Source organism: Pyrus communis, chromosome 2 (assembly GCF_041283825.1).
Source record: "Pyrus communis isolate YQ-2024b chromosome 2, ASM4128382v1, whole genome shotgun sequence".
Classification (NCBI taxonomy): Eukaryota; Viridiplantae; Streptophyta; class Magnoliopsida; order Rosales; family Rosaceae; genus Pyrus; species Pyrus communis.
The window spans coordinates 24,325,851-24,342,719 of record NC_142566.1 but is presented as its reverse complement, the minus strand read 5'-3'; the positions used below and the strand labels follow the sequence as shown (position 1 = coordinate 24,342,719).

Genomic DNA, 16,869 nt, shown 5'->3' with positions numbered 1-16,869 from the left:
ATAATTTTGTGTTTTCAAAACTAGGTTTGTAAACAAGCCGAGTCAAATCGAATATCACTCTAGCTTGTTTAACTTTTTTTAGCTCAAGCATCAAGCTAGGGTTGGAAGAATTTTAGGAAGGATCTTTCCTACTTGAAATCCAAAACCTCGGAGTTGCACTAGAATTTACCCAAGACTTTCAAGAACTTTTGCTTTCGGAATCAAAAACTTTAACCTCTCACATTGGGTCATACTAGCTTAAAATCGACTCAACCAAAACTATAAAAATCTCGTACTTTTATGAGAAGTGCCCGAAGAATTACCCTTTTACCTTGTATTTCTTTATTAAACAGAACCCAGCCAGATAAAAAAGTGAGGAAATGGCAGAAAATAATGAGAGCAAAAAATCAAAATTATCTCCAAAAAATATCTTCTTCTAGTCTATTATCCCTCAAAATTTACAAGGATGGCGGATAGAACACAAAACACAGAACAACATGCCATCTCCGAGCCACGAAGATTCGTGACCTGCACAATTTGAAAGACAACATTCAATATACTGCCATTAACAGAGGAATAGTTGTACAAGAACGGCAAGTTTACCCCTCTAACTCAAATCATCATACAGTAAAGGCTTCAACTGCAATATCATCATCCAAATTTGTTGCTAGGAAACAGACCTTCAAGCATCCGATCATATATTTCATTATGCTTTGGGTCAGACTTTCTCGGAGACTAGTTTGACACCCGGTATCAGAACCAGATACCACGCCCGGGTTAATGAATTTAGTGTTAAACACATCCGCAATGTACTGCAATGACGAGTTATGTGTTGTGAAGCGAAAAGAGTGAGCTGTTCACCTTAATCCTCGGTTCTCACCTCTCCGAGTTCAAGTTCATCATCAACGTTAGATGGCTCCACATGTTTTGGCTTAATATATGTGAATACAGACTTGCAAGCATTGTAATGTATGCCCGTCTGAAGGCGCTGTGTTCAATTCACAGCCGTCGGCAGGTGATATTTGTGTGCGAAAGTGTCGTAGCTGTTCTTGGACCTTACTTGCAGAAATATTCAGAAATGCGGTTTGTGGTGTGCGCTTGTTGGATTCGTTTGAGGGAAGTGAATAGGAGTTTTGATCATCGTGTTTATATTTTTTATTTCCATTCCTCTTTCACTCAATTGTCCCTTTATGCAACGGTGTATGAGTGCTCTAATTTACAAGAAGGATGATTAGAACTTGGGTGCAAGGGTCCGAGACCCGAAGAAGGAAGGCGAAAACAAGTTTTTAGTCCATATACCTTGTCCGTGTATGTTCAATAGCATCGAATTTGGTCAATGCAGTTTGCAAACTTTTCCAATCCGACGACGTCCTTCAACTTCCGTTTATTTCTATAAAACTACAAGGCTTTTTATCCAAAATAGTTCATGAGATATGCATAACTCCTCACTTTGGTTTCTGAGATTTGAAATCAATAGAATTGGTCCCTGAATTTGTCTACTATCAATAATTTTGGTCATTCTTTGAAAAATCTTCATTAAATAAGAATAGAATGACCAAAATACCCTTAATTTTTGTCAAAACATTTTGGCCTATTGTTTATTAAGTTGAGGTATATTTTTTTCATTTTGATCCTTATGTAACATAATTTTGCACGGAATGACCAAAATGATTGATATTGGACAATCTCAGGGGACCACTTCTATTGATTTCAAATCTTAGGGACCAAAGTGATGTGTTATGCAAATCATAGGGATTATTTTGGCTAAAAAGCCAAACTACAAAGACATGTAACAGAAAACAAATTATATGGACGAAAGTAAAAATCTAATAACTTGCGGGGACTGGTGTTGCAATTTAGCCAAGGAGGTCATTTAGGGCAGCCAAAGATTTATAGGTGGGCTTTTAGGGCTCGTTTGTTTGATAGGATTAAGGAGGACTGGACTGGACTGGACTATAGTCCCTTGTTTGGTCTGCTGCAGGATTAGGTTTAATGACCTTAGGTGGGACTCGCTCGGATTATACACCTCCTTACGAGGTCTTAACGAGGATCCCCAATTTCGGGCGGACTCGTAAGCCCAGAGAAAATCGCGAGAGAGTGACTTCTTGCTCGTCCTCATCTCTGCGTCTTCCCTCATCGTCGTCCTTGCCCTCCCTCATCGTCGTCTTCCTCACCCTCATCTCTGCGTCTTCCTCACCCTCATCTCTACGTCTTCCCTCATATGCATCTGCTCGCCCTCATCTGCTCCGAGTTGTCTGGTAAACTTCGAATCTTCGATTTATTTCGTCATTTGTTTTGCAGATCGTGATATTACTGAGCTTTATTTGATTTTGTTGTTTTGGGTTTGAGAAATTTTGAATCATAGACCTCTGCACTTGAACAAATTAGGGTTTTGATTTTTAGGTCAAATTGAGATTAGAATTTGGGGTTTTCATATTTCAACTTTTCTTTCAAATCTGAACTTAGAAACCATGCATGGCCATAAAATTGATAAGTTTCTTTTGCAGAAGGGACATATACTTCCATCTCTGTTATGTTAGCATAAATTTGTGTGGTTTTTCGTTTTTATGTTCTTGGTTCAAGAATCTTTACCAGTTTCTCTTTTTTATTTTATTAAATTGCATGTAGGGTTGGATGTTTGGGAATTGTTTGGATGAGAAATTATGTGAGCTGAAGAAATTTTTGTTATGCACTCTTTAATGGTTTGTGGTTATGTTCAAACTCGTATCCTCTGTTTGGTTTTGTTTCTGCATTTTTTTTATTTCCTTTTACCTTCCTTAGACCACCTTGTTTGAATGGCATTGGAGATAGGCAGGAAGCAATTCCATATGTCCTGTCAATGCTCAACCATGATATTACAATGTGAATGTTCTGTACCGTGTGGGGTTGATGCTGAACTGCAATATTCTGTGGTTGTTGGTTGCAGAGAAGAGGAGCATAAACTGAAGTGGGCAGTGCTCAGAACCTAAGGGAAAACAAGTAACAAACGACTCAAAACCCTCGAGTCTAGAAGAAGGTATATTTCCTAAAACCATAGATCAATTTTGGACAGAATGTAGTCCTTGGATGTGTGAAAGTCTGCGTTGCATCTCTGTGAATATGACAGAATGTAGTCCTTGGATATATAATGTCCTTATTTCCATCACCCTTAATAACAGTAAATATTACATACATAAGGGTACTTGAGATTGATTAGAGCATCTGAACTTCACTAAAATTCACTATCAATCTGCAACCTTGGTAGAAGTAGCCTACTTAGCTTGTTGTGTTCTTAATATACTCAAATTTTATTTTGGTTTGTCGAAGGAAGGTAATCGAATGTTGTATGGATCCATTTTGTTGTTTATAGAACTTATATACTGATAGGAATTCAATCTTTGGAAATGTTGATAAGTGATGTCGTTCTCAACAGTTCTAGGAGTTAGCCTCACCATGGTATGTAGCTACTTTGATGCTGGATGTAAACACAATAATGACACATTTCTGTCTTTCCAATGAAATATTATAGCTGAATGGCTCTCTATTTTAACAGATATTTTCGGGGCTTCTTGAATTGGCTTTATAAGTATACCTAGAAACTTTGTACTTGTTTCAGTTTGCTTTTGATATTTGCGGTAATGTTGTTTTATCAGCTGATATAGCATAGCTGGATTATATTATTTGGTTTGTTCTTTGTGCCAGATGGAAAGCGTGCAGTACCATAATGTCCTTAATTTTTTTTCCTTTTTTTTTTGTTTGGATAGATATGGATAGAAGGAAACTTTTATTGATCTTATTGTTAGAGATGTCTCATTTAGAGACAATTTGCATTTGTACGATTCTTGTGTTGCTGATGCTAAGGGCAAAACAGAGACATGTTGAACAACGCACCTTGACTAACTGTTCACTTGTTAGACGAGAGATTAGTTTGTGTTATATGAATGGTATAATAGGGAATACTGATGTTGAATGTGTCAACGAATTGAGAATGGATAGAAGGACTTTTGGCATATTATGTGACTTACTTCGTCAAGATGGGAGGGTAAAAACGGATGGTTTGGTCTCTGTAGAGGAGCAGGTGTGTATGACTTTACAAATACTAGCACATCATACTAAGAATCGTAGTGTTGGTGGTAGATTTTATAGGTCGGGAGAGACTATAAGTAGGTATTTCAATAGTGTATTGCAAGGAATTTTGCGATTACAAGGTATCCTACTAAAAGTCCCTCAACCTGTGCCTATTGATTCTACAGATCCTAGGTGGCGATGTTTTAAGGTATGTTGATAATTATTTTCATTTTCCCTAAGCTTTAACTCTTCATTCCCTTTGTATAAATTAACAAAAGCTTATTTTTTTGTTTAGAATTGCTTGGGAGCATTAGATGGAACGCACATTGATGTGCATGTACCTGAAATTGACAAACCAAGATACCGAACTAGAAAAGGTCGAGTCGCAACTAATGTATTAGGTGTGTGTTCAGGAGATATGCAGTTCATATATGTGTTTCCGGGGTGGGAGGGTTCCGCATCAGACTCTAGAGTGTTACATGATGCAATTACTAGGCCTAATGGTTTTAAGGTACCAGCGGGTAAGACTATTAGTTAGTCTCAACTTTGTAAGTTAGGTCTAGTTTTGTTTATGAACTACAAAATACTAATATAAGGTCTTTTTTTTATATTAGATTATTATTACCTTGTAGATGGTGGTTATACAAATGGTGAAGGATTCCTTGCACCCTATAAAGGAATACCTTATCATTTATCTGAATGGGAGGGACGAACACCTTCTAATAAGGAAGAATATTTTAACATGAAGCATTCTAAGGCAAGGAATGTAATTGAACGTTGTTTTGGCTTGCTAAAAGGAAGGTGGGGGATACTAAGGAGTCCATATTTCTATTCGATAAGGACACAAGGTCGAATAATTATCGCTTGTTGCCTACTACACAATCTTATTAGGCAAGAGATGTCTGTAGATCCAATGGAGAATGTGCCAATAATAGAAGATGGACAAAATACAGAAGAAGGTGAATATGTTGGTAGTGTTGAAACATCTGACCAGTGGACTGCAAAGAGGAATGCCATGGCTCAGGAAATGTATAATGAGTGGAGAGCAATTAGGAACCAGCAACCGAACTAGCTATATGTGTTAATGATAAGATTTTATTTTAGTTTTCCTTTTTATCATGCATATGTTGGATATTAGCAAAATGATTACATTGCTCATCAATGAATGTCGTTTGATTTATTGATTGGATGGTATGCAAATTAATTGGATATTATGCAAATTGATTGGATATTATGCAAATTGATTCTTTGTATTGTATTTTAGTACATTCAAATATTTTTTGTTTAGGTATGGATAACCACAATAATTTGAATGCTTCTCAAGAGCCAAAAGGAAGAAGGCGTAAATGGGAAGCATTTGAGGAAGAAGTATTACTATCCGTTCTTAAGGATTTTGTTGCTCGGAAGCAACGATGTGACACAGGTGCTTTCAAACAAGGTACTTTGATTGAAATAACGAAAGCTGTCAATGTTTTATGTCCTAATTCAAATATAAAGGCAACTCCACATATTGAGTCAAAGTTGAAGAAATGGAAAAAAACATATAGTTTGGTCCTTGACATGATAAACACAAGTGGATTTGCATGGAATGATGTCAAAAAGTGCGTTGAAGTTGACAGTGATGACGCATGGCAAACTTATGTGCAGGTTCATATCCTATTTTATTTATACATTAGTTATATTCTTGCTACTATATTTGTTATGCATGCTAAATTTTAGTTTTGCTATGTTGATATAATCTTAGAAAAATAAAGAAGCCGATGGATGGAGAAGCAAACCTTTTCCACTGTACGATAGATTTGCATATATATTTGGAAAAGATCGGGCTACGGGTAATGTAGCCGAAACCCCTGCTGAAATGATGGAGGAACAAAGTCATGATCAGGTTGGTGCAAGTGATATTGGAGGTGAAAATGTTGTATCTTCAATGAACCAACAAAGCACCCCATCTGAAAATAGCCAAAGAAAAAGGAAAAGAGCTATGGGAAGTTCAAGTGATGGAACCGAGGCAATTATTAGTGGACTGAAAGAATTTTATGTTGAAAGTGGGAAGAGGATGCAAATGGTAACTGAAGCTTTAGTTCAAGGTACTGCAAATCATACTGACATAGCTAACGAACTTGAAGTAATGGGTCTTTCTCCTATGGATCAAATTGATGCATTGACTCTTATTTTGGAAAAACCACAAAATGTGGGGAGTGTTCAGGGCAATCAATTCGGAACTCAAGAAAGTGTTCGTCCAAAGGCTTTTAAACGACAAAGCAAGCGGACGAGTATATTATGTGGTGCCCTTAGACATGGATGTATTTTATTAATTGTACAATCTTAGGTTATGGCTTCTAACTTAGCTTTGCACTATGAGGTATTTTGGCTAATGTTAACTAGGATTTTGTAAATTATGGAGATCTACTTTGGAATGCTATACTATAGTTAACTGGCATTTTGTAAAATATCCTAGATGAAAATTTAATGAATGATGCATTTGTCGGACTAAGAAATCCTTGGATCAAGTTATGTTGATATAAGTATTTGATGGCTAATGACGTTTAATGTGTGATAAGAAGACAAATTAAATCAACTTAAGGGCAAGTTGTGGATTGATTACAATAACAATTCAGGAGATTAAACTCAGGGCAATGTGCCTAAATATTTGTAGTAATTTGTAAGATTGTTACTCCCATTTCAATTTCAATGCTGCTACACCTATGCCAACCCCAATTCCAATTCCAAACCCTCCAATTTTTAGGGCGTTGGACACATGTATTGGAGCTATTAAAATAGAACAATAATGTAATCCTAGTCTAAGCAAACACAAATATGGTGAATAATACTGTTTTCATTATCTTGCTTCTTAGTCCGAGACTGCACCAAACACTTCACTAAGTTAGTCCAGCTTAGTCTAGTCTAAGCCAATCCAACTTAGTCCCTGCAGCTAGTCCAGTCTGAGACAGTCCGGTGCAACAAACGGGCCCTTAGGGCATTTGCAAACATTAGGATCACATCCAAAGGTCTTGCAACATTTTCCTTAACTTCCACACTAAATATTTCACGAAAATCCTGCTCAATGGTTGCAACAAGATGCGATCTCCACCCACGAAAAAAACAAGACGGGCTCGACGCACACAAACGAGGCAGCCTTGGACGCACGGGTCAACCATTGTTTCATGTACGAACCAATTATGTTGGGAGTAAGGCATTTATAGGAGGTAGGGTTTAGTTTAATTCCTATGTGTCAGTCATGGTTTCCCATATGAACCATAAGTAGTGGGGGTTGAACATTTATAGGGGTATGTTTGGTTTTAATCCCACGGTTCGATTGTTGTTGTCTGAATAAAGCATTGGTGTTGGGGGTGGGCATTTATAGGCAGCTATCAATAGGGGTAGGGTTTTGTTTTAATCTCAAGGGTCAACCATGGTTGGCCGGACGAAGCATTGTTAAGGGGGGTGTGGCATTTATAAGCCTATGTTAACCATGATAGAATTCACACTAAAGTCATAAGTTTTAAACATAGTAACCCCATCTTAAAATAAATAAATAAATTTCTCTGCCGTGGGAGAAATTCGAGTGCGTGAGCACTGAAACAGGTTGAACTTAGAGTGTATTATTAATACGCCCCTAAACACTTGAACTCAAGGTGTTACTATTCACACACCCTTAAACCCTAAACCTTATGGGCCTCCACTACTTCTAATGTGCCTTGGCCATTCCCAAGGGCATGAGTTTGGGTTGCGTCTCCCTACGCCTAAACCATTAATTTTATTTATTTTATGTTTTATTGTTGTTAAATTTTTGTTTTTCCCATACCACAACATCAAACTATCATCTTCGTATTCTACAAAATGTATTTTTGATGAAATTTTTTCTTATAATCCATGTTAAAAAATTTGAAAACAAGAATATAAATATAAACCTAAATCTAAAGGTTTTTGAATCTGAATAAAGTAACGTGGGAAGAAAAAAAAAATCAATGGAAAAAGAAAAGAGAGAAAAAAAAAAATAGAAAAGTATACGATCGGTAGTTCTTTACTGATTCTCTACCAGAAAAGTCGCTGTATTTACAGTGACATCCTGAAACTCATGTCGCTAGATAAAAATAGAAAAGTACACGATCGGTAGTATCAGACCGATTATTTACACTAACAGTCGCTATATTTATAGTGACTTATCCTATCGAAAGTCGCTATTTTAACATCGACTTTCCTCAATCCATGTAGCTAGCTTTAAACCGATCCCCACCTTCATTTTTTTTTTCTTTTTCAGTTTTTTTATTTATTTACTTTTTATTTATTTATTCTTTTGGTTAATTTTTCTTTTATTTCTCTTACCATAACAACAAATTATCATATTCATGTTCTTCAATATATATATTTTTTGTGAAAAATCTATTATAATTCATATTTAAACACTTGAAATCAACAATTTAGAACGTAAATTTAAAGATATTTTTCTATTTTTCTATTTTTCTATTTTTCTATTTTTCAACTTTAAAAATCAATAAAAAATACTTCTGGAACCTAATAAACGGTAGGATCATGTCTAAAGGTCTTCCAATAATTTTCTTAACTTTGACGAAAAATATTTCCTGAAACTAAAAATTTCAATTTTTTTCACAAAAAATTGTGAGTTATAACCCATAGTTTTCCAATCGATTTTGAGAACTTTAACAACATTCGTGATAAGTCAAAGTTAGAGTCACTTGCACAACATGTTTCCTAAATTTAATTTAGATTTTGGACACCAATTCTTGGTGTTGTTAACCAAGTCCTGAGTCAGCTAAATCCAAACAGAGAGATTTTACATTTCATCAATTTAAGGATCTTTTCTAAGAATGAGTCAAATAAGGATATTCACTCAGGAGAAGTTTATAAAAAGAACTAATTTCCATTAAGTATCTTCTTACAGAGTATACACACATATTTATAGGCTGAGGAGGAACTCTCCCAAACCTCTCGTAAAACTATCAGGGGACAAGAGACATCTTCCTCTTTTGTCCATTACATACGTAAGATAAGGATGAATCTCTTTTACATCACCATCAACTTTACAATACTCTAGATGAGATTCCTTAATTTACAACATATCAATTACTATTATATGATTCCTTATGTTTGGTTGTCACGTCTTGACTTGTCCCCATCCATCACGCTTCCACATGCTTTAGTCTCATCCATCATTAGGTCAATATTCATCATCGAGTTCATCTAAGTCATCATATCTTCCCCATGAGTATTGTTAATCCCAAAATAACTGTTATTGATTCATGTTGCCATGTGTGTAGCTGTGGTGAGCTTCTTGGAGTTATATCATGGATGTGTATGTCATTTGCAACATGTGCTCCATAAAGGGGGGCAAGTAATTTTAGTGGACGGTATGAAGACTCATCCATGAGTCTTTGATACCGATTCAAAGAAGCTCCACTAAAATTGACGTCACCATCCATGAGTCTTTGATATCAAATATTTACTAGATGGTGACGTCAATTTTTGGTTGCATGAAAGAATCTCTTATCCAGAAGACAAAGCATAACCTTGATGTACTAACATAAGAGTTTTAAATCCATTTGTTTCAAGAAATAAACTTCGATATAACTATTTGACTAAGAGATGGGAGTTTGCGCTTCCAAAGTCCAGAGTCAATGACATGAGACTGACTGCAAACGAGTTTCCACGACGCGCGTTGCAAGCACCACCTTCCTTGTTCTAGCGCTGGAGCTAGCGCTAGAACTTGGAAGCAGCACCTCCTCCACCTTCCCCATTTGGATACATTGGAATTGGACAGGGACACCAAACGATGCGAGGACGGGGACTCAAACTTGGGTTTAGAAAGAGAGCACACTGCTTTAACCACCTTGGCTAAACCTAGATTTGCTATTGAAATCTCTTCTTCGTAAAGAATAAATGTGGGTTTATTATTTAGTTTTTATAGTTATTAAGAATAATTGTGGAAAGATAATTTTGTGTTTTCAAAACTAGGTCTGTAAACAAGCCGAGTCAAATCGAATATCACTCTAGCTTGTTTAACTTTATTTTAGCTCAAGCATCAAGCTAGGGTTGGAAGAATTTTCGGAAGGATCTTTCCTACTTGAAATCCAAAACCTCGGAGTTCCACTAGAATTTACCCAAGACTTTCAAGAACTTTTGCTTTCGGAATCAAAAACCTTAACCTCTCACATTGGGTCGTACCAGCTTAAAATCGACTCAACCAAAACTATAAAAATCTCGTACTTTTATGAGAAGTGCCCTAAGAATTACCCTCTTACCTTGTATTTCTTTATTAAACAGAACCCAGCCAGATAAAAAAGAGAGGAAATGGCAGAAAATAATGAGAGCAAAAAATAAAATTATCTCCAAAGAATATCTTCTTCTAGTCTAGTATCCCTCAAAATTTACAAGGATGGCAGATAGAACACAAAAGACAGAACAGCATGCCATCTCCGAGCCACGAAGATTCGTGACCTGCACAATTTGAAAGACAGCATTCACTATACTGCCATTAACAGAGGAATAGTTGTACAAGAACGGCAAGTTTACCCCTCCAACTCAAATCATCATACAGTAAAGGGCAATACTGCAATGACGAGTTCTGTGTTGTGAAGCGATAAAAGAGCGAGAGCTGTTCACTTTAATCCTCGGTTCTCACCTCTCCGAGTTCAAGTTCATCATCAACGTTAGATGGCTCCACATGTTTTGGCTTAATATAACCGTACTTTCTGAGAATCCATAGATTCATACGAATAACATTGCCAAAGAAAACAACCACCATTAAAGTCAACCATGTCCAACCTGATATCTCGGTTACCTTACGTAACACGATCTGCACATGTTCGTCATTAGGTGACATTTGACGGAAAGAGATGAAATATGTTGCTACTAGAGTTGTGACAGCAACCCACATTATGACCATTTGTATCCACATCCATCTCCTCCGTCTGATAGGTAGCCCGCTAACGAGCAGAAGAATTATGCTCAGGGATGCGAGGAAAGAGATTGTGTTAAAAATCATTACTAGACCATATTCTTTTCCCTTCTTATATGCCATGACAGATGTTCCTACGGTGTGAGGATTCTCCACAGGGTTGCCATTTTCATCGACTTGCAGGTCATCCTGCCAAACACCTCCCGGAGGGGTTATTACAGCTTGGAAGGCAACAGTTGCAAGGAGAGATGCCACCACCATCAATGAACTTCTCTTCCTACCAAGCCAATCAGTAGGCTTCTTGTTCCCTCCCGGTTTCATAGACTCACTCACTTTCGAGGACAGTGCTAAGCCTCGATGTCTTAGTATCTGACGTTCTTTAGTTGGAGCGCGAACCCAGTCGTGCTCAATGTTACGTATATCCCTTGCACTCTGAGCCCCAGCACCTCGAAGGAAATCCTCAATCTCCATATCCCTCAAATCTCTAGGACTCTGCATCAGAATGTCTAAAGCCGTAGCGCTGTTTGCATTCAACGCATTCACATCCACTCCGGTTTCAAAAAGCAAGAATTTGATAATCTGCACAAATTCAAAACACCACTTTAGTAAAGAAAATGAAACCAACACACAAATTCAGTCCCCTTAAGAGATGTATAATCATGTACAGGAAGTATTTATCAAACACTCATCAGTAGTTTTGAAATGCTACATCTTTATGTTTCTGATATCGAGTTGAAAATTAAAATGCCTTTCGCCTTGGTATGATTGGAATGGATAAGTTTCCATCATGCCTTTTGCCTCGGTATGATTGGAATGGATAAGTTTGCGTCATGACTAATACATGTTCTACCTTCAACTCCGACAAGATTTGAAAATCGATATCCATTTCTTGCATCGACATACATTGAACCTAGTGAATTATTCAATCCAGACAACGAACCAAGCCTAAAGGTAGCTAGCTAATATCAGTAGCGCTTGAGCGTTAATCAGTTAGTAAGTTAATATGATTAATTATTGTGTACCTCGATTAACTTCTTGGCCACGGCAATATGCAAAACGGTGTTACCATCACAATCCTTCCAATTCACAAACTCATCATCATTCCCAACTGCCTCAACCAAAACCTTCAACCCCTCCAACCGATTACGCCCAACGCACAAGTGCAGCGCCGTCTCGCCTCTGTCCGTCAACGCCCGAGTCCACTCACTCCCAACTCCGACCAACTCACCCACCACCTTAACCCGCCCCTTGGCAGCCGCGACGTGGAGCGCCGTCCTCCCGTCTAAGTTCCTCACCGCACACGCCCCAGGATCCGCCAGAACCAGCTCTTTCACTATCTCCACGTGCCCCTTCGCTGCCGCCAGGTGGAGAGGCGTTGACCCCTGCGAGTCCAGCTCGGAGGCCAACTCGGGGTTGCGACTAAGTAACTCGGTAACAAAAGCCAGGTGACCCAGCATTGAAGCTACGTGAAGCGGCGTCTCGGCGACGCAGGAGACTAAAGCTCTGTCGAGAACAAGTGGGTCCTCTGCGATCAGATCATTAAGCGCCCCCGTATCTCCCGCCATGGCTGCATCCATAAGCTTCTTCTCCATCTTCTCCATCTTCTCCGCTCGTTTTTCTGGGTCAGCTGAAAAGTCGTCAAGCTTCAAACTTTTGCAGCCATGAAGTCGACTAATAATCAGAAATTTTTTATTACGATGGTACCACTTATCTTTATTTAAGTGATGAAAAATTTATTTTGTAAGCTATTACTTTTTAATTCACATATCTCATTATTTATATAATAAAACGTGATGTATTACCTCGTATTTTGATCATAATAAAAAATCTTTTTTATAATAATATTGAAATTTCAATGGATGTCGTAGTCTGAAAGCTGTTGCTGAATAAATAAATAAAAGAAAACCCAAAAACAAAAATTAATATGTTACCAAAACGAATCAAAGTTCAAATTTGATTAGTATTCTAAAGAAAAAGAGGAAAGATGCCTTGCTATGGTCAAACGTCTTTAGGTGAGATGGTACGGCACTTGGGACTTTTGGAATGAAAGCTTCCAATTTTGCAAACGAGACGACTCGGAAAATTCTACGGTGTTTCGTGTACGTTGTACTTTGAAGTCTTTTACGGTTAATATATAGTCATTAAATCTTTGATTAAGAATTTTACAGATAAAATTTCAATGTGTAACAAGTATTTTTATTCGTGTTTGATTCTTTTTCATTTTTTATACATAACGTCGAGCGTTACGTATAAAAGAAATCCTAGCACCTCTACCATTCGTCATTCCACTCACTTTTTGACATTACAGATAAAAATCGTATACGGTACAAGAACAAGTAATCGTCGACTTGAGATGCACACGAGATACGCAGTTTAAAACCATGCGGTCTTGCTCGAGTAATTTCCCTAAGAGCTCCGAAGAGAATGTCAATCGAGAGCGCTCTCTCGTGTGCGTCGTCCACCATCACCGCACTGTAGCTCTGCAAATCTGCTTCTTCCCCATCGATTATTTCGCCCAGCAACACCGCTTTCGTCATGTATTTGATCACCGAGACATCTTCTTCTTCTTCTTCTTCTTCTTCTTCTCCATTACTAGCATGCTATTAGTAGTATTTTCAGAAGACAGTAGTGGTTTATCAACATCCTCAAAATTAAAGGCTTTTCCTAGGATTCCATCAAGACCCCTACACCCTAATTAAGCAAACGATACAAGGACAGGGATTCAAACTTGGGTGTAGAAGACGAGCACACTACTCTAGGCACCTTGGCTAAGCCCATGTTTGCTATTGAAGTTTCTTCTTTGTCAAGAATACACGTACGTAGGTTCATTATTTTCGTTGTTATCGTTATTAAGGATAATTGTTGGAAAGACAGTTTTGTGTTTTCGGAAATAGTTCTGTAAACAAGCCGGGTCAAATCAAATATCGCTTTGGCTTATCTAACTTTTTTGAGCTTAAGCTAGGCTTGCTTAGAATCCAAAACCTTGGAGTTCCACTGGAATTTACCGTAAGAGTTTCAGGAACTGTTGCTTTCGGAGAATCAAAAACCTTAACCTCTTACCGCAGTAAGAACAAGCAGATGATGAATCTGGTAAAATGCATCAGATAACAAATATCAGATTTTGAAATTTGACAGGCTAATTTAGGGCCATTAGCATTTGACAGAACTGCATAAAACAGTCATAGCATCGCCGTTTATAGATCCCACTAATTACGAGACCTTAACATCATCCAAGTAACAAGATCACGAAGAACAAAGTACTAAGCAGAAGGGTTATGCCACCATGGCTCACACGCCGATACCTTTACTACATGGTTAGCTTAACTCTATCCAACATGAACTACTTACAAGGGGGGCGGACGCACAAACCCCCCATTGTAATTTCAAGGCCGGACTCTCTTGTTGCTGCATGACGGGCACTTGTAGTGCTTGATGTGCTCAGCTCTGGCAGGGGTTATCTTCACGCATTTTCCATGGAACCACTTCTCACATATGTCGCAGCAAATCCAGAATTCATCAGCAGCATAGCTCTCCCCACATGCACCACAGACAGTCTCGCCGTGCTCATCATCATCACCTTCCTCATCCAGACCCTCGTCCTCATTCTTTGGCATTGCTTTTGGATATTTGACCGACTCAGAGCCTCTCTGTTCTCGGATGGAGAATTGGCAGCAGAAACAGGTATTTAATAACCAATGTAAGATAAACCCGTTACAAAACACAGAGAGAGAGAGATCACTAATTAAATCGTTTTTCTAGTTGATCATATAGAGTCATAGACATATAAGAAAAATTCATTTTACCCCTTTAGAGCTTGACTTAGGCCTATGGATGCTGTTATTTGAAACTGATGACTTCTCCTTTGACTGTCTCTTTTCAATGCCCGCCACAACCTCGAAGATAGATGGCAGATCATTCATCAGAGTGAAGAGACGTTTCCTGCATCAAAATTTGTAATGAACCTAGTTTTCTAGAAAAGCAAAATTAAATAAATAAACCATCCCACATGCTGAATTTGAACCCTCTTCAGAACTTATAACAACTTTGGTTCTTGAGATTTGAAAACACTAACGATAGGCAAAAGATCAACGAGCGACAACAAAACAACCTTATTTTCTTGCAAATAGAAATAAAAGCATCAGACATACGCAAGAAGGGAGATCTGCACACCTTTCAGTCTTGTCAAAACCGAATCTGGCACCAAAGTAGAAAGCCACTGAAAGCAACCATGCGTCGCTGTGCACAGCTACCAGAGACAACCAGTCCCTTTCTTGCATTCCATCTCGGGCAAAGTTGATGCCCAAAGCAGGTTCCGGGAGCTCTGGAGGAACTTCTTCAGCAGGTAGATTAACTTCCCATTCTTCGTTCGGGAATCCATACAAACAAAGATTCTCCTTTTCTGAAACATTGACCAATCAATTACCAAATGGTTAAATTATCAAGCAGTATCTTAAGTACATTATCCGAATCCCACAACGATCTTCCATTTCCGATGATTAAAACAAGATAAAAAATGCAAGTGAAGGCTCTTTTTAGCAGTTCACTACAGGCAGGATCCAATCAAATACAACAAAGTCTAACTTGATCCGAGTTGAATGACCCCGGAAGGTAGGTTTTTGAAACGCGGTTACGAAATCAATACTCTCACTCAAACAAGGAAACCACAAAAATTCCATGTCAATCATGTCATGTAAAAATGATCAACGAAAAACGAAACAAAGAGCAAGCCAACGGGACAACCTAAGCATTTAAAAAGGGAGTTCAATACCAGTTTATTTCCCCGCCCCTTAGTGTAAATATATCGTTTGTATCAAAAAGACAAAACGGAGGGGGAGAATTAAAAGGTTCAAGCTACAAAACTATAAAAAGCAGCTATATTCTGCAGATACAAAGTTAGAAAAAGCAATAATTTTACATATTAATAATTTATAGTGACGCAAACCCAATGCATTAGCGTTATAGGATTCATATAGTCGACTCAGGAATAATTTACAGTGAAAAAAAAATAAAACAGATTAATAAAATTGCAAGGCCATGGAGACAAGGGAAAACAGTAATTAATCAGAAAAATCGACAAAATAAAAAAATAAAAAAATCAGAAACATAGAGAGAGAGAGAGAGAAAGCATTCACCAGGATCGCATTGCTGGTAAAAACGTTCAACATCTGCACCAAAATAAATAAATAAATAAAGTTAGAAAAATCACGAAAGCATTTAGAATGTGCAGAAATAGCAGGAAATAGGGAAAAAAAAAGTTAAAAAAAAAACCCCAACTAAACGCCAAAATATGAAGTGACAAAAGTTAGAATTAAAATAAAATAAAAAAAAAAAAGAAAAAAAAAAAGAAAGAAGAGAGGGAGACCAGTGGTGAGAGCTTTGATCAAGCCGGCTCGACGGCCCTTGAAATCGGTGAAAACCTCCTCCACAGTGCGGGGGCTGTACGGTGCTATTCCTCCTTCTACTTCCATCACCATCTCCGTTCACTCTCCTCTCACTCTCTCTCTCTCTCTCTCTCCTGAGAGCGAAATTGACTAATTGAGCTTTAGTAACTAGCAAAGAAAATTTAAGAAAGCAGGGGGGAAGGTGGGGGTAGAATCGTAATTGGATGGAGTAGCCGAATCGTAATTACCGATTTATTTATTTTATTTTATTTTATTTTATTTATGGAGGAGGGACGGCGCAGAAAGAGAAGCCATAAAATCCCAACCGTATATTTGTTTATTTATTGGTTTTGGTAAATTAAAAAACCACCAAAACCCAATAAATAATATAAATAAAATTTTGTTTTCTTAAAAAAGGAATTTTGACACGTGGTTACGTGAAATTGGCAGGAGCTGTTCATTAAAAACGGTGGTCCCCATTTTAATTTTCCCAATCGTTTGGATCCGCGAAGGTGATTGGACCACGGATTAGTGGGTCCTATGTTT

The 16,869-nt window shown here is 37.8% G+C and overlaps 2 protein-coding genes and 1 pseudogene across 3 annotated transcripts; 1 reads left to right on the top strand and 2 right to left on the bottom strand.

Moving 5' to 3' along the window:
- Positions 1-360: 360 nt before the first annotated feature.
- LOC137748680 (uncharacterized) lies at positions 361-12,625 on the bottom strand. 2 transcript variants are annotated; one of them, XR_015958129.1, is made up of 3 exons: positions 11,965-12,621; positions 10,594-11,521; positions 361-788 (listed from the first exon to the last, which is right to left on the bottom strand). XR_015958129.1 is itself a non-coding variant. In XM_068488851.2 (2 exons), exons 1-2 carry the CDS (start codon positions 12,541-12,543, stop codon positions 10,649-10,651), a joined length of 1,452 nt encoding a protein of 483 aa, XP_068344952.2. In that variant the 5' UTR covers positions 12,544-12,625; the 3' UTR covers positions 10,337-10,648. The 2 variants fall into 2 exon arrangements, 1 of the variants encoding a protein (XP_068344952.2); XM_068488851.2 differs by lacking the exon at positions 361-788 and having other exon boundaries at positions 10,337-11,521; positions 11,965-12,625.
- LOC137746727 (uncharacterized) lies at positions 5,127-6,341 on the top strand (annotated as a pseudogene).
- Positions 12,626-14,061: 1,436 nt separating the features above from the next.
- LOC137747528 (PHD finger protein ALFIN-LIKE 4) lies at positions 14,062-16,652 on the bottom strand. Its single transcript, XM_068487657.2, has 5 exons — positions 16,305-16,652; positions 16,075-16,107; positions 15,113-15,341; positions 14,746-14,881; positions 14,062-14,589 (listed from the first exon to the last, which is right to left on the bottom strand). The coding sequence occupies exons 1-5, from the start codon at positions 16,414-16,416 to the stop codon at positions 14,326-14,328; spliced, it is 774 nt and encodes a 257-aa protein (XP_068343758.1). The 5' UTR covers positions 16,417-16,652; the 3' UTR covers positions 14,062-14,325.
- Positions 16,653-16,869: the final 217 nt, after the last annotated feature.